The 22,422-nt window shown below is 40.5% G+C and overlaps 1 protein-coding gene across 4 annotated transcripts in view; it reads left to right on the forward strand.

Annotated features, from left to right (window-relative positions):
• ptprub (protein tyrosine phosphatase receptor type Ub) overlaps positions 1–22,422 on the forward strand; it is a 149,948-nt gene that overhangs the window by 25,461 nt on the left and 102,065 nt on the right. For all 4 annotated transcript variants that reach the window (XM_056380744.1, XM_056380745.1, XM_056380746.1 and 1 more), the window contains exon 2: positions 20,063–20,194. In XM_056380744.1, the coding sequence (XP_056236719.1) occupies positions 20,063–20,194 (132 nt within the window). The remainder of the gene's footprint in view (positions 1–20,062; positions 20,195–22,422) is intronic.

Here is a 22,422-nt window from a genome sequence, read left to right on the forward strand (position 1 = left end):
AAGATTGGTGAGTTTCATTTGGCATTTTAGAGTCTACTTGGTTTTGTCTGTGATTCTTTCTTCTTTTGGACAAATTGTTGGAAAATCCAGAGTAACACAACTGAGGCAACATGGTTGCCTCAGTTGCAACAGAAGCATGTGATTATCCACGGGAGAGAGTCTCATCATCTGCAACATCACACCTGTGTATTGTGGATATTATCTCTGTAATATTTAGCTGTTTGGTGAAGACAGAAAGTGTCATTGAATTGTCTTCTTGAAAGTTTCCATTGATTTTTTTTTTTGACAAAATGCAGTGTGAAAGACGAAACACGAGAAAATGCATTCATGAACAGTGGAATATTTGCCACCTTTGAAAGTGGTGACTGCAGAGAGTTCAGTTGCATTGGGTTGTCTTTCCGTTGTTTGCTTTCTCAGTATTTCTTTCATTTTGAGAGTTTTAGTATGGAATATCGCAAAACCTGTTGAGTAATTTGACAGATTTCTGTAAATACCGTTACACAGCCTTGATCCAGGTTCCTTCCTATTGCAGCTCTAACCTCAGACAGAAAAAAAAACCCAAAAACAACAGCATCGGTCATTTCAGCAAATCCCTGGAACAACATCTGTTTCCATTCAAAGTCATGTTGTCTTCTTGTCCAAAGAAGAGGAAGTAGCGTGTATGTTATGTATGTAATTATTATTTCAATCATGACTGTGAAGGTCCCCTGACCTTTGCAAAGTAGTGACTCTATCCAAAACCACCATGCTCCGCTAACCTTGACCAGATTAGTGTTTTTGCCTTAACCATTCAAACCTTAACCATAGCAACTGTTGACACAAGGCATGTTCATGGATTCATGCTGTTAATGCAAAATTCTGACCCGACCACGTGTGTGCCTCAGCAATCCAGATTCATCAGATCAGACTACAGTCTTCAACTGTTCAGTTTTGAGCCTGTGTCCACTGCAGCCTCAGATTTCCTGTTCTTAATGGTCTTCTGCTGTTGTAGCCCAGCCACATCAAGATTTGAAGTGCTGTGCATTCTGTCAGTTCGGACCAGTCTGACCATTCCCCTCTGACCTCTCTCATCAACAAGGTGTTTCCATCCAATGAAATTCCTCTCACTGGAAGTTTTTTCTTTTTTCACGCCATTCTGAGTAAAAATACTTAAGCTCAGATCAGTTTCAGAAGCCTGTCTAGCACCAACAATCATTCCTTGTCAAAGTCACTGAGATGATATTTTTCCTCATTCTGATATTTGACGTGAACATTAACTGAAGCTGCTGATCTGTATCTGCAGACATACTGACTTGTATCTATTGACTGATTGGATGATTGCATTAAAAAGCAGGTTTACAGCTGTTTCTAATAGAGTGCTTGGTGAGTGTATGTTTAAAGCCCATTGATTTCCTGTCAAAACTGAAACTCACAATAATGTTTGTCTTTGAAAACATTTCACCCAATTATAGTGGTGGTTAGTACAGGCCTAATCCTCTGTTATGGAGGCTGTTCATCATCTTTCATCATGTTCCTGGTCCCTTAAAAGGCCTTCCATTTATGTGCAGTAGCAGCGCTGGCTTCAGGATTAACACTCTCCTCTCTTGCGCCCCACACTCTTTTGCCACCCTTGCCTCTCGGTGCCTTAGTTCCTACTCTTCTCTCCAGTGCCCTTAATCTGATGTGATGCAAAGTGAAAGACCACTGGCGCTCCTCCGACATCCCTATTCAGTTCCCTCTGCGCCTGGTCTCCAATCTACTGCCTTTGCATTGCATGTGCTTAGCTTCAGGCTCCGCGCTTCATCTCCCCCACCCTCTCTCTCCGGCCCTCCGCTCCCTCCCTCAGCTCCACCGCTGCTGGGATGCTGGACTCGGGAGCTGCAGCTGATGTGGTTTGGCGAGCCGTGTGAAGTGAGATACAATGCATAATTATGTTGTCAGAGGACATCATGATGGAAACATCTCAGTCCCTAGACATCACGATGGGATTCTATCACTCCACTCTGCATCCTTCTGTCTGCAGCGTTATTAAAATGGAGGCTCACACTGTCCATGACGGCAGCTGGCGAGATCCAGTTGGTGCTTGTTTTCACCAATCTGAGCGGTTGTCTTCTCTAAAACGCTTGTTAGAGAGATTCTGACAAGAAGTCCTTTTACTGTCGTGCGTACCGCAATGAAGGTGTTTTAAGTGATGTACTGTTAAGCCCTTTTAAATCTACAGCTATAAAGTCAGGGTTCCTCTATAGATCCATCCTTGAGCCTTGTATATATGTTGAAGCAAATTAATATGACAAGAAGAGGTGCTCCACGAGACATGCTCCTGGAGTTCCTTGAGCAATTAACATCAAGAGATAACCCTTGGGAAGTTATTGGACTTATTATTATTATTGGACTCAGTATTGACAGAAAAATGATAATTAAGCCAAGAAGATGTTTATCAATGTCTGGTCAAACTTTTTTTTAGTTATTTTTAAGTTATTGCTTTTTCATTTGTCAGCCGAATGAAATTGCAGTGTTATGGTCGAATGAATATGTATTGATGTGCCATTAATGACATCTAATTATGTGCAGAAACGACACATGCACGTCATTTGCAACAATAGGACATAGAACGTAAACAATTGACACCAACACTGTGAATGATTCTTGTGTTTATGAAAAATACAGATTTCATCAACATTCGCCATGAAATTGCAATTTCAGAGAACTCGCTGGACATAACAATGGCTGTCCAATTTCAACATAATTAGATTTTATAATTAGAAGACGAATGGATCTTTCTGAACATCCTCCTGAGCGTAAGTTAGACAGACGCATGCTGAGAAAAACTGAAGTATACCAGCAGGGACTCTCCACCTATATGAAAGGCAATGGCATGGTGGAAGGAGAATATTAGAGACAGAAGCCTCATAAAAAGCCACTCAGCCCCCCCACTCCAGTCTAATGCCAGGTGTCCCTCGGTATTTCCACCTTTAATCATCTCAGAGAGAGGTCTAGAACTACTTGATCCCTGATTAAGACCCTTAACTCATTTTACTTTGGCTGTGTAATGAGGCTGTAAAAGTCCCAAAGTGAATATTGGTAGGAGAATGGCTACTCAGATGCTGTCAGTATGTTGTTATGCTTGAAAAATGCTCTAAGACTCATCTCGTCTTTAACGCCATAAGTTTGATTGTGCAGAGTTGTGCACAAATTACATGACTGTGCTTAAATGCAAATGAGAAATTTAAACACCCCACAGAGGATTACAGAGTAACAATGTTTCCTCGCTCTCCACAATTCATTTCCCCTTTCAAGACCTCCACAGACATGAGTTTGTGTCTTCATGGAGGATATTATTACACAAAAGTGCAGTACTTATAAAGGAGTAAAAAAAGCTGCAAGTAGACACTTCATGAAAGGATTGGATTATATTTTGACCTTTTCCTAAATCGCGCTGGTCTTTGAAAGCAGCTAAAACCTTTCACAAGGTGCCACCATGAAAATGTATTCGAGGTGTATTTATGGCCTCTGGAAAATGATCCCTCTTTTAAGCCGAGGTGTGGCAAAGGGAGTTCTGATTCATTTGTGCTCACAAAAATGTCGGCTTTTTCAGACACCACATTTTGCTCAGCTACTGATATTGTCTCAAAGCTCAGAGTCTCTTAATGCATGAACAAAATGAAGAGTTTTGTTCTTTAAGGACGTAGCACATGTAAAACAAGTGTAATTTGAAATGATTGGCTTTGGAAGATGAATAGCATACCAGTCAAATCTCTATGACTTGGATGATACGATATGCTACATATTTGATTGTGGGCATTTCATTTAGTGTTTGATGTTTATGGTTGTCGACACTCATAAGGAAATTCTGAATACTTAGAGAACTAGGTCATCTTAGATGAAGTTAAGTTGTAAAATGAAAAATAGATCCATACAGATAAAGAAAGGCTGAAGTTAAAGATCTGTCTTATATGTCAAAGCTCAAGTTGGTGCTTTATCATTACATGTTAAGTAGAAACTGCAGTTGAAAATGATGCGAGTCCACCACTGATAAAACATCAAATCTTGTCTTAAAGTAGAAGCCAAATTGCTCCACAGCTGTAGCCCTCCCGATCTCTCCTCTCAATTCTCAGTGAGCCTGAGCTCACAGCCATCTGTGGCTGCATAACCTCTACTTCCCCCTGCATGGGTCCCACAACTGTGGCTGAATATACAAGGGGAGATGGAAGTAGCCTGTGGGGTCTTCCATCAGCAAGGCTGACCAACTGGGGCAGAATCACAACAGGGTGCAGATATGACTGAGGGCTCTGGATGCTCTTATGTTGGCTTTGTTAATGTTCAGGGTTACACCCTGCATTAACACAGCTGATCAGAGAGCTTGCTACGGGCAGGGAATATCTAAGAAATGTTGCTGCAGCCTTAATACCCATCATGGAGCTTATGTGCATGACTTCAGCTTCATGTTTTATTATGAGGGGAAGAATTTGGCTGATTTTAGAAATCTGTAATTTTGATTAAAAGATGTTTTAACGCTCAGTTATCTATTGTTTGGCATGTGCGTTGAATTAAAGAAGAAATAGGAAACGTCAACCAATGACAAACTTCAAGTAATGTCTTTCCTTTTCATTCAGGACTCATGCACAGTGTCAGATCACTTCAACTGTGTTAAAGAAGAAAAATCTTTAGACGAAGCTGGATGTGCAGTCAGAGTCCACATTAGTGTGTGCGGCCCTTATTCTTCTGGCCAGCAGCCATTTATAACAAATGAACCCCTTGCTCACCATCTTCCAGCGCCGACCCTCTACATCTGCCAGCAGAATGTCCTTATTCTGCAGATTTGTCCGAATTTTTCTTGGATCTCATAAATTGTCTTCAGCAGCAGAATTAGAGGATTTCTCAGTGAAATGGAGCGTAAAGGTACCAATGCTTTGCAGCACCCAAAGGGACCATTCTCTGTGTTCTTAGAGGGATTTTCTTCATGTTGAATTTTAGGTCATGCAGACTTGACAAATGTGCTGAGCGCCTACCTGTAGATTTTCCTCTTAAGAGTTGTGACTGGTGAAAGTTGGAAAAAACAGTGTTTCAATGCCTGGTATGTATATATCAGCATTATTTAGCAGAATAAATAAAAGAAGTTGCCAAGTCATCAAATCATCTAATCTCCAGCCTCTTGTGTCACTTCTTCAAAGCAAAACAGCTGCTGCCGTCGGGCAGTGTCGGCGGTATAGGCGCTCCCACTTTCATAGTCCAACAGCACCACTGGTTGTCGGCGCACTGTAAGCATGGCCACCGATTCTGTGCAGAATTTATTGTGTGCTGGTGCATTGTGTTTTCCTTTTTAACGTCGGCACACATGAGGAACTCATCAGAGCTCACACTGGGCACAGTGATTGAAGCTGCAGAGGGATTCCTGGAATTACTTTTTCTTGGTGAAGGCTCATTCTGAACCCACAGGAAGAGAGGGGGGGGGGGGGGGGGGGCAGTGAGCAGCAGAGAGACAGAGGGGTACGATCGAAAGGCCATCGCTGGCCTGTTTGTATGACTCAGTGGAAAATGTGCCTCAGCGAGTGCGGCCGCTCTGAACCTATACATGGGTGCTTCCGGGGGCGAGCTGGAGCCCATTTTTCAACCCTCACCTCCTTCACAATGGGCCAATAGTTTAATTAGCTTTCTAACAGCCGGTCTTGGCAGCTTTCCCTGTCTCCGCTTCCCCCGGTATTCTCACCTCAAACACTGTCCCCTACTGGTTGGCTGAGGTCCAATAAACAGTGCCACTCCCCATGATGTTTCACACACCGGCTCTCACCGTAGCATACGCATTCAACTTTATAAAAAAAAAAAAAAAGAAGCAAAGATTACAGTACAATTTAAATGAATATTTTGTGATTGTATTATCACTTTACTATCAGTGGTGTTTGCTTTGATTAACAAGTACATACTGCAGATTTTCTATATGATAAGCCTCTTAAATATTTTTCTCCTCCATGCAATTTCTCCAGGTGTGAATTGGATATCTCTGGTGTTTCGTAACGTCTGATGAATCCGACTTCAAACCGCAGGGACTGAATGGAAATGTAGATTTGTTCAAAATGGTATTTTCCACCCAGAGAGCGTTGAGCCTGTCTTCAAAGTGCTGTGACCGAAGCATGGTTAATCACTTAAAACAAGGCTTTTTGTTTCTGCCGTCTCCACTTGGCCTAACGTGGCTGGAACGTGGCTTTGTCCTCCTCTCGCTGCTGACGCACCCAGCCAGCAATCTGCACCCCAATCCTCTCCTCTCCTCTCCTCTCCACACATGGTGTCGACAGCAGACGCCCTGTCACAACCTCACTGATTAGCCCCCAGGAGACCGGTTTGAAACACTCATACACGCTTTTTTTATTATGTCTGAAAATACGCAGCGTAATGCGGGCGTTTTTCCCCCGTCGTGTATCTGGAAGTCATCATGACTGAAGAAATTCAAACCACACACTGATGTTGGGAGTGTCAGTGGGTTGAAACTGAAGTTAACTCTGATTTTTCACTTTCGCCAGGACCAGCTGAACTAACAAAGTCTAGTCTTTCAGTCTGGATCTTTCGGATATCAACAGTATACGGCAGGGGGATCAGTTCAGGGCAGGTTAGGTGGCTGAACACTAAACCGGGAACAGTTAAAAGCCACATACGCAGGCAGTGACATTTAACAGAACCCTCCTAGACTTGAGGTCAGTTTAATCACCACCTTGCTTCGCCTCTGAAGAATGGAGGAAGGAGTGGGAATTAACAGAGAGGTCGAGGTTTATGTGCCACGACAGTTAGGATTTAGGTTCATTTGGTGTGTCTGCGGCCCTCTCTCCTTGGATTGAGTGTGAAATCACATCCTCATGTTTGATTGCTCGATGTCTGTTCCCATTTCTCCACATGCCCATCTTTGTTTGAGTGACGGCCTGTCTGCATGATGCGTCCCTGCAGCAGCAGCAGCATATATCGCACATATAAATGAATGCATACAGACAGAACCGGACAGACTGCAGGGCGTGCATTTATAAGCACGTCATGTTTAGACACACTGGACTGGCCACTTGGCTCCAGCCGCAGTGAGATTGATGCAAAACACCACGCGACTGGGCAGGTGGCAGCTGCACCAGGAAGTACATCCACAGCAGGCCAAAGGACCCTGTGCTCACAAGAGCTGCCCGGATATGAGGAGATGATCAGGTGGGCATTGACGGCTGGCTGGGTGGTAGCCCAGAAAGGGCGGCAGAGCAGGTGGAGGCCGGAGGGAGAGGAGGGAGCCGTGTCTTTTTAGTTGAGTTTGACTTGTTGTCCTCCAAAGCATTCGATTGTTCTGTTTTTCTTTCATTCGTTATCAGTGCTGTGTTTGTTGACATCGTTGTCATTCAGATTGGCATTGTTGTTCAGAAGTCGCCTCATAGGACACAAAGTGCACAGATCCACATGGAGTATCAGGTTGTCTGTTTTTACAGGATCTAAAGCTATTTCCGTCAGTGTCAGTTCACACAAACACAGCTTTCCTTTCCTTTCCTTTCCTTTGTTCACTCATTCGCTACTTCCTACATATTAGACACTTACACTACCTAATAGTAGACTTAGTGAGATTTTGTACACATGGATCATTGTTGTTTTTGCATCTGTAATATACAATTCAGTGTATTGTGGTCTGCATTGTAGAAAGGAGTGCACATGTAATACTATGGTAAAACAGAGCTCTGTACAGTAAACATGGAAGGATTTTGGACACAACCACAGTCTTAACTACTGAGCTCCTTGTGTTTTAGTTCATGTTCTCTTGATCTAAAAGGGCAGTGAAGACGCTGTAACACAGAGGTTTGTTTCCTTGATTATAAATTTCTGCGGCTGAATATACTGAGACTTTCCCACAGAATGTGTAGAGACCCTGACAGAGCACAAAACTCAGGGATGGGTTCAGTGCGATTTCCCTCTGCTGATAAGTTGCACAGCTCAGTGATCACGACCCCGTCCCTGCACTAATACTGGACAGCTTCTATTTAAAGCAGATTCAAACGACTTCTTGGCTCCCCCTCTGCGCACCAGCAGCACAGGTGGCACCACCTTTCCTCACTGATAATCCTCTAAAATGTCAGGCCTAAGTGGGAGGCTGCTCCTCGTCTGCTTAGCTGTGGAGTCACTATTCAGCCCGACAAGACAAGACCATTGTGCGGTCTAAGTTATTATCTGCATGTTTTTGACTCAACGATCAACACTTTGTTTGATGTTTGTGACATTTGCTGTCATGCAGATTTCTCTCTTTCATGAATGTAGTAGATTTACACGGGCTGTTGTCCCTTAAGTTTGCATTAGACTAGCTTAGCGGTGGGTTAAAACAGGTCCTTTTAAACCTTTCTCGGGTTCTGCATCTGAATACCAAGTTCAATGTGATTCGTCTCTAAAAGCCCGAGGATCTGTTTTTTCAATCAGTGCTGCAGAAGTTGAAACAGATTTGTTTATTTCACATAAGAAATGTATTTTCTCATTGGTTTGAAGTGGGCGGGGCTCATTTAAAAAGATGATGTCATGGGATTCTGTGCACCAATCAAACCATGAAGCAGATCAGTGTTTTGTGTATGAAACCCACCTTAAACTTTGATTGCTGCTCATGTAGCCCTCATTTAATCCCATAGATAAACACTCGTGGACTGAAACTAAGCTCTCCATGGGAGGAATATCATGTCATATTTCGAAACTGAAAAAACAAAAAAGCTTTGAAAAGTTGAAACTCAGTGTTTGGAAGCTGGAAATCTAATGATCTAATGAAAAAAGCTTTTGCAAGGTTAGAACTAAGTTAATATGTAAACTCAGCTCTGAAAAGTTCAAACGTTCATCCGCAAAAGTTTCAAAATAAAGATTTGCCCTTTTGAAACTCAAGTTTCAATGATTCAGAACTTTTTCTCCGACAGTTTTCAGATCACCATTTACAAGGTTACAAACATAAAAAACAAATTAATACACAGGGAGAACAGTAACAAATTTGAATCTCTGAAAAGAGAAACACTGTAAAGAGAGTGCTGCAGTTATGAAGAACGGAAACATAAAAATAATGTTTGTAGAGATTTAAATTTTTCAAAACATCATACAAGCTTTCAAAACTTCAATCTTGCAAAACCTTTTTATTAGATTTCAAGCTTTCAAACAGTTTTAACCTTTCAGAGCTTTTTTTATGACATGATATTCCTCCCATAGTTCTCAGGGGCTTTAAAATTTGTATTTGCCTATAAGTCATGGTCTTTGGAGCGAAATGCAGATTTGTCTCACTAAAACCTAAAGGTAGAGAGTGTATTAAAATGGAAGATGACATTTTGTGGTGGGATATGCAGATTTGTGCCATATTAACGAAGTATACAGCTTTTTTTTTGTCTGTTTTGAAGAAAAAATTTACATGGTATAAGACTTTGATTTCCCCCTCATTCGGAAAGGATCCCATCGCAGCGAAGAGATTAGGCTTTTACAAAACAGAGTACTTTTAACATCCTTAGCAGAATATCATTTTACCCTTTAAAAAGGGTAAAATTATCTGCTCTTTGTCTCCTCTTCATTGATACCAAATGTTGAAAGAAGAAGAGAAAGAAAGAGCACACGCATCACAACGGGAACAATGGATTGTGAAGGAAAAAGAGGAAGAGACAAAAAAATAAAAAAAAATAAGAAAAGCCACAGTGAACTGAAATGCTCAGTGAAATACTCCTCTCCCACTCCCCTCCCTTCATGTGATCCTATATATGGGTTAGTGGAATTGAAAGGCTGCAGGTTGTGGAGACAGCAATTGGCTGCCTTTGTGTTAGTGGAATTGACAGGCAGCAGAGCGGTGAAGCTGCTACAGGGTATGTGGTTTAGCCGACTTGATAGACACCAGTTTTTTTTTTTCGTTTTTTTTTTCTTTTCCAGCGAGTCGTGGCGCTACAGGCAGTTTGATTAGGATGCACAGTCAAATGGAGTTGGCTCAGCTTGTCTGGGGTTGCATGCGAGTGACTGAGGTCAGTTTGGGTGCGGAATAAGAGTCTTGTAGTTTACATTTGTGTGTAAAATTTGCGTTTACAAGAAGTGATTGCAGACATTAAATCCACACACCTCGCTCGTGACCTATAAATGAACCTTTAAGTCATGTCTTTGCCTGTATGACGGTGATCTCATAGTGCTCTGGCACTGCAAGCGGTTTGATAGAAATCACACAAGAATGACCCACCTGTGAACCAGGAAGTGGTTCTCCAACTGCCTCGGTTAAGCCAGTGAGTGAATCAAATATTTACTTAAGCTGCTCAGTGGTTACAACAACACAGGAAATGTTAACAGGTGGAAATTTTCAGGTCAGCATGTTTTAGCTTTTTAGTTTTGCACATATTCCACTGTAACCCCTGTCCCGAGGACCTAGAGATCCTAGCGCTTGCAAGTAATGTATTCACAATTAAATATGTGTTATGTTTGACACATCATAATCACCTATTAAGCACATTTGAATTACAACATAGTGCTAAGATGGATTATGAATCACTATGATTGGGTCATAATGTGTTAGTATCTAAATTAAAGACATAAATTATCATAAGTGAGGTGTGTCATAGTGTAATGTTTATCTCCTTTTTTATGGGCACTACAACTGTCACATGACATCATGTTTTCTTTTCATCGCAGAGAGAATATTTTGGATCAGGTTGCACCAAGCTCCAATATTCACGTTCCTCATGTGAGAAACTACATTAACTTACTAAACAGATACATCGAAACATATAATATGTGACACTGATGACATGGACTCAAGTACTGCTTTCAAATATGCTGCAGCTGTAGCAACGGTGTATGCATATGAATATGAAAGAAATAGTTGAGAAAAGAAATGAAAAACATAGGAGCCATATTTGTTGTAGGTGAGTTTGATAACTTTGTAAGTAAGTTATTGAATAGAGATGACCTCATATTTTCACCTTTTGAAATCTACTACTCAGGTGTGCAGTATGTCTTGTTATGACTTAACCTTTATCATATGTGTACACTACGAGGAGTCGGGCTGCTACTAATGTTATTTCATTAATTTATAAATGATTGTTGTTTTTGGTCTATAAAATGTTATTGATTAATCAGCTTTTTATTGTCTTGTATAAAAAATAATTAAAATGACAATCACTTCTTCCCAAAGCTCAATCTTCAGATTCTTTCAGTTTTATCTGACCATCAGTCCAGAAGATAGAAAAAGATATTCATTTGACCAAAGCTGAGACTGAGACAATGTTTGGCACTTCTGCTTGAATAATCACTGACATGATTAAATGATTACCAAAATAACTGCTGAATAAATTTATATAGAGTGACTGATCAATTAATGGACCCAAAGGGATTCAGGATAGTATAATATAAACCAGAGAGGCAGCACATCATCAGGGTTTAGAGGTTAACACCAGTGAATGTTTGGCATTTACTTCAACATTTCATCAGTGAGCAAAATAGTTGTCAATTATTTTTCAGTTGATCAAATAATCAATTAATGAAATGACTATTTAAGCCCTGTGCTGAATTACAACAAAGCAGTTTTAGCCAAATGCAAAATTTCAAATTCCCCTCTGTTGCAGTTGTGTCTCGGTCTCTGACTAGTTGAAAGAGACACGTGTCTCATAGTTCATCACTATGTCAACGACCTTCTTCACTATATCATCCAGACACACTCCGGTTATTGTTCCCTTGTTTTGTACTTACATTTGCAAATTAGTTCCTTTACAAAGTCTCCCCACATCCACGTCTCTCGAATCTATAAGAGCATTCATCAAGCTGGAGCCTAAAATGAAACAGATGTTGAAAAACGACTCACCAGACGAGAGACTTTCTCCTCCTAATTAAACTGATTTGTTGTATGGGCCTTTCCACTCATGTCCCAAATGTTATTTCATTTTCTGTGGAGGTGAAGAGAATTGCAAAGTGGAGATGAATGGCACAGCAATCCAGCCCTGCCTGAGAAAAGACACCAGCTCAAAATAGACCAACATTTTGAAAAAAAAAAAAAAATTATAATTAAAACTAACTCCTTATCAGCACTGTGAATTGAGATTCCTCCTACCCTCTACCCTAAACCCACAGGAACTGGGAAGTGGAATAATTGATGTTTTCTTTTCTTTTTTTTCTCGGAGAAAGAGAAACAGAAGACAACAAGCTCAGATTGCCTTTTGTCTTAGTGTCCTTGTTTTTCCATCGTGTTGCCCTCAAAATAGCTCCGAAAAAAATAATATTTTGGCTCTTATTCTTCTGACATCGCAGATGCTTTTATCGTCAACCCAACATAGAGAATGAAATATTGTACCACTCTTTTAAAGTAAAGGCAAAATTAATTTCAAGATGAATTGCAGCTGACTGGTGTCTCAGGATTCAGCATGAATACAGCTGTAGGAAGCCCTTTTGTCATTGTTCACCCTCAGAAGATGAAAAGGGAAAATGTTCTTGAACTATGTAACTTCACTTCACTGAATTGACGGGATGGTATGAAAATTATTATCTGGGCAGCAAATGGAGGTCAGAGAAGGGGAAGGGTTGTGAATTTTGTTTCACATCCTACAGTTACACTTTATTTTATTAAAAAAATGTGATATGAATATATGACATTTATATATGAAGGTGCATTTTTGCGATATTATGGCAACAGTCGTATCTTTGTTAGGGGTTTGTTACCCTCATCATAATATACTAGAGGCTAATAGGATTAATTTGTCTGTTTTGAGAGACAGAATACAAGTTGATTTCTATACACAGCGTTATTTTTCATTGGCCTACAGTTGCTCTTACCTTCGGTTTATTTTGCATCTGAACAGAATGTAGAACAGTAAAGTTACATGTGTCAAAAAATGTTAAATGTGTCGTATAAAGTGACAGTGACAGCAAAGAATGGCAGGAATATTTGGTAAACATGATGCATCGTTTCATTATGTTCCCCATAATTATGGAGACCGCTAATTACACTGATATTGTTTGATCTGGTTGCTTTTTAAAAAATAATTATTCCATTAAGGTTAAAATTACCAGAATTATAGTCTGACAAATCCTGGATTTTTGAAGCTGATACTGTGAGTTTTAAAGTTTAATATTTATAACGATATGTCCATTGATAGCAGTTTTTAAAAACATAAACACACATAAACAACCATGTTTTTTCGGATCCCTTAGATTTGTTATGTTAAAGAACTATGACCAAGATACACATTGAATGCAGCATTTTACAGTGTAAAAATGAACTGGTGGTAAACTTTTCTATGTAAGCATTTCTGTGCTGTGCTGTGCAGTGCTGTGCATTTCTGTTTAAAGATATATCTGCATATAGCTAATATCAGGCGACACATTGGCCGGCCAATTCATTGGCCGATATAAGCTGTTTGTACACTGTTATTTAGGATATTAGGGGGAGGGTGTTGCATATTTCTGAGTAAAGGGAGGGCTCAAAGAAGATATTAATAATGCAGGGAAGGTTCAGACCCCCATCCCCACCCCAGTAATTTTCATACAGTCTTTATTTTATTCATATTTCAGTGTAGTCTACCCTGAAGCTCAGCACTTCTGCTGTACCTGTTCACCATCTCCAATCCTTTCTTCTCTCAATCTGTTTCCTGGCCCTCTGTGTGTGACCGGGCCCATCCAGCCACCAGGGTTGAGTTATTAATGCCCGGGGAGGCAGAGAGATGATTTCATTGCGTATTCAGCTGTGGGGATGGATGGCTTTCAGAGGCAGCCAGGGGAGTGCTGGGGAGGAGAGCCTCTGTAGAGAATAAATATACCTGTCTCCTGCTGATGCATCGGGCCACACTCACTGCAATGCAAATCAAGCACTCTCCTCCTCCTAACTGCCTCCAGTATTACTCACCTATTCCCACCTGGATCCCCAACAGTCAGACACTCAGTCACCCCAGACTCAGATGCGGCTTTCTGCGTGGCGTGAAAGAGCTCTCAGGTATGGGCTGCCTTCCCAACATGGTTCGGTTCCCATTTGTTGACGATGATATGACAAGCATCCGTGCCTCATCATCACGCTGCATTTCCCAGGTGACTTCACAGGTTCTGGTGTTCATTATCCACTCTGACTGCCAGATAATTAAGGGCAAAGGCTTGGAGTTGAAATTAAAGCAAACGTTGTGAATGGTTTCTCGGAGCCCACACATCAGCCTTTACTGTTTTTATTATAAATTAGAGGCTGGGTTTTATGTGTTTTGGTCCGTGTCTTGAAATTGGCTGCGTTTTCAGTCAGGTTTGATCAGTCTCACAATAAGGACCGGAGGATTTTTTTTCCAAGGCCACACGAGTACCCAGCTGTGTGTGTTCATCACTCTAGGTTCTGTACTTTGTCTGATTTTTTATTTTCCTCTGATACTCTCATATACAATGCCAAATACTGACTGGTAGCCAAAAATCCTAGGAATTTCAAGGAAATGAAGACAAAAGGTAACTGCAGTTATTTTTCATTGAACTTGTATTTGTAAGGTTGAAATTTTCAGAAACACTTACTCACTTTCTTTGCCGAGTAGAAGTTTACTGCATGAAAGTTTATTGACGTAAATGAATAAATCACAAAAAACATCTACAAAACACTGCAAAGGTGCTGCTGCAGCAGAGCGGAGAGAGAGCAAGCCCGCCAGCCAGGACAGGTCCTTACCAATCAGCTGATCAAGCTGGAGTTGATAGAAAACACTACATAAAACAGCAGCTTACTTATCATGCTGCTGCTTTATTTGAGGGTGCCCATGAAGGACCGAGCTGACAACATTCGATCAGACGGTTACTTCAGTAATGTGTAGACTTTCTACAGTGGACAGAAAGTGGATTATGGGGCAATCTGTGTTTACTTCCATTTATTTGCTACTGCATATACGGTTGGTTTCCTGCCATATTCTGCATCTATCTCTTCTAGAGATATCTGTGGTTCATTGCGCCATTGTACTGCTGTCATTGTAATTCCCAGAGTTTCTATACTGTGCCTCCTCCGAATTAGATCACTTGAGCTAATGTACACCAGCGTTCTCACATACACTTTTTTACTACCTCTGTGAGTAGCTGATATGACAATTTGGTACTCAAACAAGTACTACAATTTACAATCTGTACAAGTACCGCTTTGTGGTGTTGGACTCTGCTGTTAACTGCAGATTTTCAGATCAGAGGCTTTCTGCATCTAATGACGGATCATATTTTTGCTTTGAAATATAAGCATTTTGTGCATTTTAAGATTACGCTTTGATGGCTGTCTACACCTCATTTAGGTGGTCTTCACGTCATTTAAAATATCAACACATTAACTGTTGGTGATACTATGGGGTAGGGCTCAGCCACTTCTTTGATGTCAACTTCTCCCTGTTTTGTTGGGTTTGATTTATTCAAGTGGAAAGTTGTTGGCGTACTACCACCTTAAATAAGCTTAGGCCAGCTTCCTTATGCTTAAAACATATGCAAATAAAGGGGATAAACAGAGACTCTGACACTATTCACTGTGCATAACTGACACTCTAATTAGATAGCAAGGCAGGGGATTATACAAGTAAACAGATGAGGACATACCAAACCTAATATGAAGGGCTACATGTGACACTAACAACTGATATGAGCAGAGAGACACTCACTGTGTTGATTAACTGCACACATAAAGTTAAGCAATATTTTTATGTACCCCCACGATGGTGGCGGCAAATTGGAGTGTCTGGTAAACAAGTTACCACCTTGTTTTTTTTTTTTTTTTAATTTCCTTATGAAATCAAAGAGGAGCTACTGCATCCATCCTCTGACAGAACATGGCTGATCAGTGCCACTGTGTAAATCTGAAGTTACTCTGGTTTGCTAAAAGTCAGAGAGGTGAAGTATTAATTTATTTATAGGGCAATGTGTGTTCGCACTCTCAAGATCAAGTTTAAACTCACAGTGAACACCTAGATTATTGCTAAACAAAGTGACACAGTACTCATCATCATCGTCATCTCCATTTTGTTCACTCATCATGTATTCCTGCAATGCTGCATCCTCGGCTGGTGGACTTGGCACTTCAGAGCTGTTTCAACATGTTTTCTGTTGGTATTGCAACCTTGAAACCAATGCTTCCAGGCTCGTTTGTAAAAAGACCAAAAAAAAAAAAAGAAGATTAATCTGTGCCACCATTTTGCTCCCGAGAAAGTGACACCACATGCTCTTTCTGTAGACCTACTTTTATACTGGTGCTGCAGATCAGACACATTGTGATGAAAAGAGAAAGCCTTAGCAGTCCGACAAGCATTTTAATGATACAGGCTCTATGATTTGCATTAATTTGTTCTTTATCATCTGCAGAAATTGCTTCTCCAAGGACATAGTGGTTATCTTAAGTAACTATATGTACAGTAAAAAAGAAACTTGTTATTAAATGAACAGATTGAGAGCTATATATTTAAAATGCACATTGATTTCTATCAGCTAACAACAGCATGAACAACAGAACAAACTGTGAAACATGCCTGAACCTCAGCCACAAAATCTTGGCAGTGTCTTGACATTGCACTGGTCAATGCACTAAATTATGCTGTAATTATTCAGGTAAAAAATGGCCACTGACACCCCCACACTCCAGCAGGAGCTGAGGGGGGAGTATGTTTGTCATGATAGATGAGCTGGATGTCTCTTGGTGCGTTCTGAGGAGATGACATTCCCGGCTTCCTTCTTCTGCATGATGAGACTTTTGTATAGGGAGGAGTCTGTAGGCTTCATTTACCGAAGCAGCAGGGAATAATATAGTGCCAGCGTTTGGATGTGTCAGGTCCCATATCTCCGGCTGTTCTATTAGAAATAGACCCCAGTGCGGGACAATTAACCCCTGGCCTCAGCAGCAGATCTGTGCAGTAACAGCCCAGCACGGGGCAATAAATCAAACCTAGAGGGAGAAACCCACTCTCCCTCCCCTGCTGGTTGGCTGCTACTATCACCCAATGGACTGAGCTTACGTGATGCTAGATGTACTCTGATCGTACCGTATAATCACTGGTAGGTGCAAGAGTAATGTAATAGGTTAGCCGTGGGCAAAGCCACTCTGAGTGTGTTTGTGCCGCAGTGAATGCACCATCAGAGGAAAGTTCAACACTTTGGACCCAACTGTAACCTTTTAATCCAAACAGCAGGAACTCATTTTCTGTGATATAAGGTTCTGTTGAACCTTGCTGTTCTAGACTGCTAACTGAAATGTGCCTGTAGCGTCCAGCATGGGAAACAATATTGAAAGTTGGCATTGAAAGTTAGATCGCTAGCCTGGGTTAGTTGTTATTACATGCCAGTGGTGTGGCTGCAGAGATGGCAGTACTGGTTGACTGATAAGTCAATCCACTTTTTGAGACTAATGACTTTGATGACGTTCATGCCCCCCCTCACGATGAATTGTGATAACTTTTTATCTAATGCCGTGATCAGGTCAAAACTTAAATTTCATTGCTTACCCTCCTTTCGTTCATTACCTTGGTTTATCAACAAAAATATTTGTAAGGCTAATGTCCTTTCCTCACCTGTGACCATGGTAAACTTTACCTCCTATTAGTATGTCAACATTGTTAGCATGTAGCGCACTGTGTCTAAAGTACATTCTCACAGAGCTGTTAGCTGGCTCTAAATGCTTTTTTTTTCTAAAGAAAGTATAGTGTTGCCAGTAGATGGATGAGAGGAAATGAGGGGAGAAAGAGAAAGGAAACATCTTGCAGCAAAGCTGCCCAGTCAGACGTAAATTGGGAAGGATTCGGTTCATGGTCAGGGCCTTAAACTTTAGCCCACCAGGGCACCTTTTATCTTGTTTTTTAAATCACATATTTATTGACCGAAATCATTTTAAACTGTATTTTATTTACAGAAGTTTCAGCCACTTGTTTTAAGACAATATCTAGCACCAAAAGATCGGTAAAACTTTATGTATTTTATTAGTTTTGTTCTAAACAGAAGAATAACCTGCACACTGATCTTGCTTAATATCAGGATTTATTGATCTACATAAGTTTTGGTTTCTTTAAACCTCTATCAGAAGTAGCAGTGTGTGGGATATTCTTCTTTTCATGACAAAGTGACAATTTGCAAATCACTAGCATCTTAGACATTTGGAAGTGCAAATATCTTCACTGAGATAACTGTTTTGTTTAATTATCTTTCTCATGTTTCTCAAACTGATGTACGTGTGAAAAAGGATCGTTTTGGTTCGGTACCAAAACCCAGATATTGTATTGGCGTGGATATAAAAACATTTCAAACAATACTCAACCCCATGAAAGAATCTTGCTTTTGTCCTCCATTTAATTTGGCCTGTAACATAACAATCACAATAACCTTTAATGACTGCAAGCTGTGGATATCTGATACATTGGTAGTAAAAATGAGAACTATGAATCCTCCCTATACCGTGAAGCCGCCTGCGTTTTTGTCTGCAGCCTGTCATATTGAGACCATTGGTTTAATGGGAGATTAGAGAAAAGAATGAGCAGCAATAAAGCTGTAGACCACAGGGGTCACCTTCAGGACCTGCTCATGGTTATTCCTGTCATTAGCATGTCGTGTCTCATGCTGTCCAGCTCCAATTATAACTGACACAGGATCTAGTCTTATGACTGGGTTGTTCAAACTGCCCACTGTTAGACTGTAATTCTCACACCGATGGACTAATGTGAAATATGGCAACAGATGCAGAGAGCAATGACTGAAGCACATTATTCAGGACCCAAGGGCCATTAAAGCCATAGCTATTAAATATAATTTGAAAAAATTAGCTTTTTGGCACATGGAATAGCAGGTTGTGAGGTATTATGATAATCACTAGATTCCCCAGGGTGCCCGCTCTCTCCAAATGTTATTACTATTTGTATATGCCTTTGTGAATGGGCTTTGGAATATGTAGTCTTGTTTGTGAATGTTTTATGGGAGGGGTAATTCTCCTCAGATACAGGGGCAATTATTGCTTTTGCCAGGGCTTGTGTTCTTTTGTGCGAGTCTCAAGTAATTATTGCTCGTTGCTTGATTTTTTTTTGTTGGTTTGAGAGAATTTGTGCACGTGTGAACATGTTTCATTTTGTACTGTTTTAACACACATACCCCTGTGTATGACACGAGAAAATGAAATGGTGTTCAGCCCGCATTCGACCAGTCAAACCAGGCTGATGGACTCGAGGACTGTTAAAATCTGATCACTGCTGACACTACTAAAAGCTTCATATTTGTGTAATTCTACATGTTAAAATTGTTGCTTTTCCAATGTTGTATATATACTGGAGTTTCAAGGTGGTGGTTGGTGCAGACAGTCTTTTTGGTCACCTTTTGAAATTTTCAACTCATGTTTTACATTCACGTTAAAGCATCTTTGCAATTGCAAAGAGTGGAATATTTATTTGAGAGGAAGTTGCTGTCAAAGTTTGCTTACGGGTTACTATTATTTATCCATAACATTGAGATTATTACAGTAACCCTTGTGCAGTTCATACTGAGGCTGAGCAGCATCAGAGCTGTGGTTTAGAGCAGCGGTGCATAGTTCAGTTGTGTGGACATGTTCACATCAACAGCAAACACAGGTCAGTGCTTTGGCCTTAAAGGGTAGAGAGGTGGTTAGTGTGGCTGCATTGTACTTTTCATTGTGGCTGACTGCTGAGATTGGTTTGGGGTTCAAATGGACATTAAATGTGGGAACAAGAAGTTATGGTTGTATTTTCTCACATTTTCCATAATAGGAATAGATTTAGAGCGAAATCTAAAAAATAAACCCCACATTATCTTGTAACACAGAAATCAGCACAAGACTAAGGCTCTGGTATACTACAGAAAGAGAAAGATAATTTAGATAATTAATTAATAATTAATGTTAGATCATTTTGTAAGCAAAACATCCAGCATGCTCTGGTTCCAGCTTCCCAAATGGAAGTATTTGCTAGTTTACTATGATACCTGAATATCTCTGAGTTTTGGACTGGTGGTTTGAGAAAATTTGAATATTTGGCATGAAAATAAAAAATAGAATGACACATTTAGCATTAATAAAAGTCATCTGTGATTTTAAATCTATTTTCTTAAAACTGATCTCTATAACCATAAATGTTGTGTCCTTCAGTGATGGCCATTGTTTAAATGTTTTCCTTTTTTTTTCCAGCTGCTGGCTGCACGTTTGAAGAGGATTCAGACCCCAATCTGTGTGTCTTCACCCAGGGGGAGGAGGATGACTTTGACTGGCTGTTGTTTCGGACGTACAACTCACCTTATGCCAGCTCTGACCTCCTGCGGGGTGAGTGGTCCTTTCTCCTACAGTGCTATAGCTTGTACTTGATTGCCATTTCAGACTGCAGCCATTTTGTGTTGTGAGACGTCTGTTGGCATGCAGATCTTTGATTACACAGAGCTGACCAGGAGATTGGCTCACTACAAATCTTACACTGAAACACATCAAATGAGAAATCATGGGGCACGAGACCAGAAGCTATTTTTTTGGGTATATCAGCATTTGGTGTGTGCTTCCGTTTCTTTTGTAAATTATTCTCAAGCCCGGGGAAAGAAATGGTACTTTTGTTTGTATCAATGTGACAGAAATATCAGGAGAATGTGACTGTTGAAATCAGCCCTCATAGATGTCCAGCGTCCATTATGCATCAGCTCTAATGAACCACTCACCCCAGTTTTGTCTGCTTCCCGCTAACCCCAAGGATAATTTTATGTTAACCAGCCTCACAGGACTAATGGAAACCAGCATTTTCCTGCCATCATCCTCTCTACTTGTGGTTGCCAGAGGGAGATGGCATGCATAGTTTATAAGGCGCTCCTCCATCTCTGCATTAACAAATACCTACAGGGATCTGACAAAGAGAAGAGTGCTGTTTCAGCTTCTCAGCAGAAATATCGGTGGCAGCAGTGGGTTCTCTGCTGAGCTACTTCTACTGTGGAAACTTGCAATATGATTAAGGCGCTGACCTCCCTTTAACCACTCAATCAATCTATGATATGTTAATGAGATTTATGACAAAAACATGCATTTAACTGTTCATTGTACATGAGAGGGAGAGAGCGAGAACTTGCATGTTCAATAGCTGCAGCAATTTCAAAAGCTTGAAAGAAAGAACTGACATCATTTGATAGCAGAAGAGACAGATCAGTGGCAGATATAAAGACAGATAAGCTAAGAGGAACAGACGTAAAAATGACAAGATAGGACACAGTCAGATACTGTAGATCATTTAAGAAGAAATAATTGTAGGCTACAGGGAATACTCCATCATTTTTGAACATTTTGACTCAAGTAGCCTTTCAAAAGAATTTCATAAATTTCCTGCAGGAGTAAATACTGTTATTTTTAAAAGCTGATTCATATCACTAAAATTCCTTCTCTTTTGGCATCTATCCAAAAAGAATTCAGAATTTTATAAATCTGAAATTTAGTCCTTAACTCTTAAACTGCACTTAATTCACCTCCACATCATCAGCATTCAAGTGAGAATCTGCATGTAACCAACAGCCAATTCATGGCAGGCGATGAGATAATTAATAGTTTTCCCTTTGGGTTTAATTAAAACGTAGTGCCATGGCATTTACAGCGATCCAGAGCTTACAGTGAAAACTTGCACAGGTGGAATGAGGCAGGTACTGTAATGTGCTCATGACGAGACACATGAGAGGCTCTGAGCATCAACTCTTGATCGATCAGTTCTGAGAACCAGGAGACGAATTCAGTTTAATTTATTATCCACTCATCCTTCAGCCCCACACTATAAGCAATGTGTTACTCATGTTCTTCGCCTGATTGGTGTCATTGTATAGTGACAGGAGTGTTCTTTCCTGAAGTGCACCATGACATTCTCACTGTGTTATTTAAGGTGGATAACCTTACTGTAGATACTGGCACAGGAAATGTTTTTCCTTTTCTTTTTTCTCCTTCTCTCTGACTTAATCCCCCTGTGTTGACTTCTAACCATGTATCACATTGGGCAGCCATGGTGGGGGGATAACAAGAGTTTATGAGATAAGGCTATTTACATTGGGCCAGTATTAACTTTGTGGGGCTGAGAAATTGGTGTCGAGGGAAGATTAGTAAACACAGCTGAGATAGCAGCAGCTTGTGGCTCCCAGGAGAAATTAGAGACTACCGTTCCCATGAAAGAGAAAATCGTCCTTGAAAAAAAAAGATGATAAAATGTGGTGAGATCTTAATAAGAATGGCCCATTTTTATCACATTCTCCTTTATTTTGAATTAGATTGGAGACGTCTGGTTGCTATTGATCATCTTCAGTCCTCTTGCTGTTTTAATGAACAAGTCGGGCTTGCAGGATGATGACCTTGTGAGGAAGAATGGGTCTGCATGTCAAGTGTACCTTGTTTTCTGAGAGTCAGATTTATTAGCTTCAAAAGTTGTGAGTCTGCTGCAAAAGCCATTATAGTGTATCAGGCTCAGCTTAAGGGGAAAATACATTAAACATGGTTAAAAAACAGGTAATTGCAAAGTATCTTGCTTTCTCTGTTCACAT

Source organism: Seriola aureovittata, chromosome 7 (genome assembly GCF_021018895.1).
Source record: "Seriola aureovittata isolate HTS-2021-v1 ecotype China chromosome 7, ASM2101889v1, whole genome shotgun sequence".
NCBI classification, from domain to species: domain Eukaryota; kingdom Metazoa; phylum Chordata; class Actinopteri; order Carangiformes; family Carangidae; genus Seriola; species Seriola aureovittata.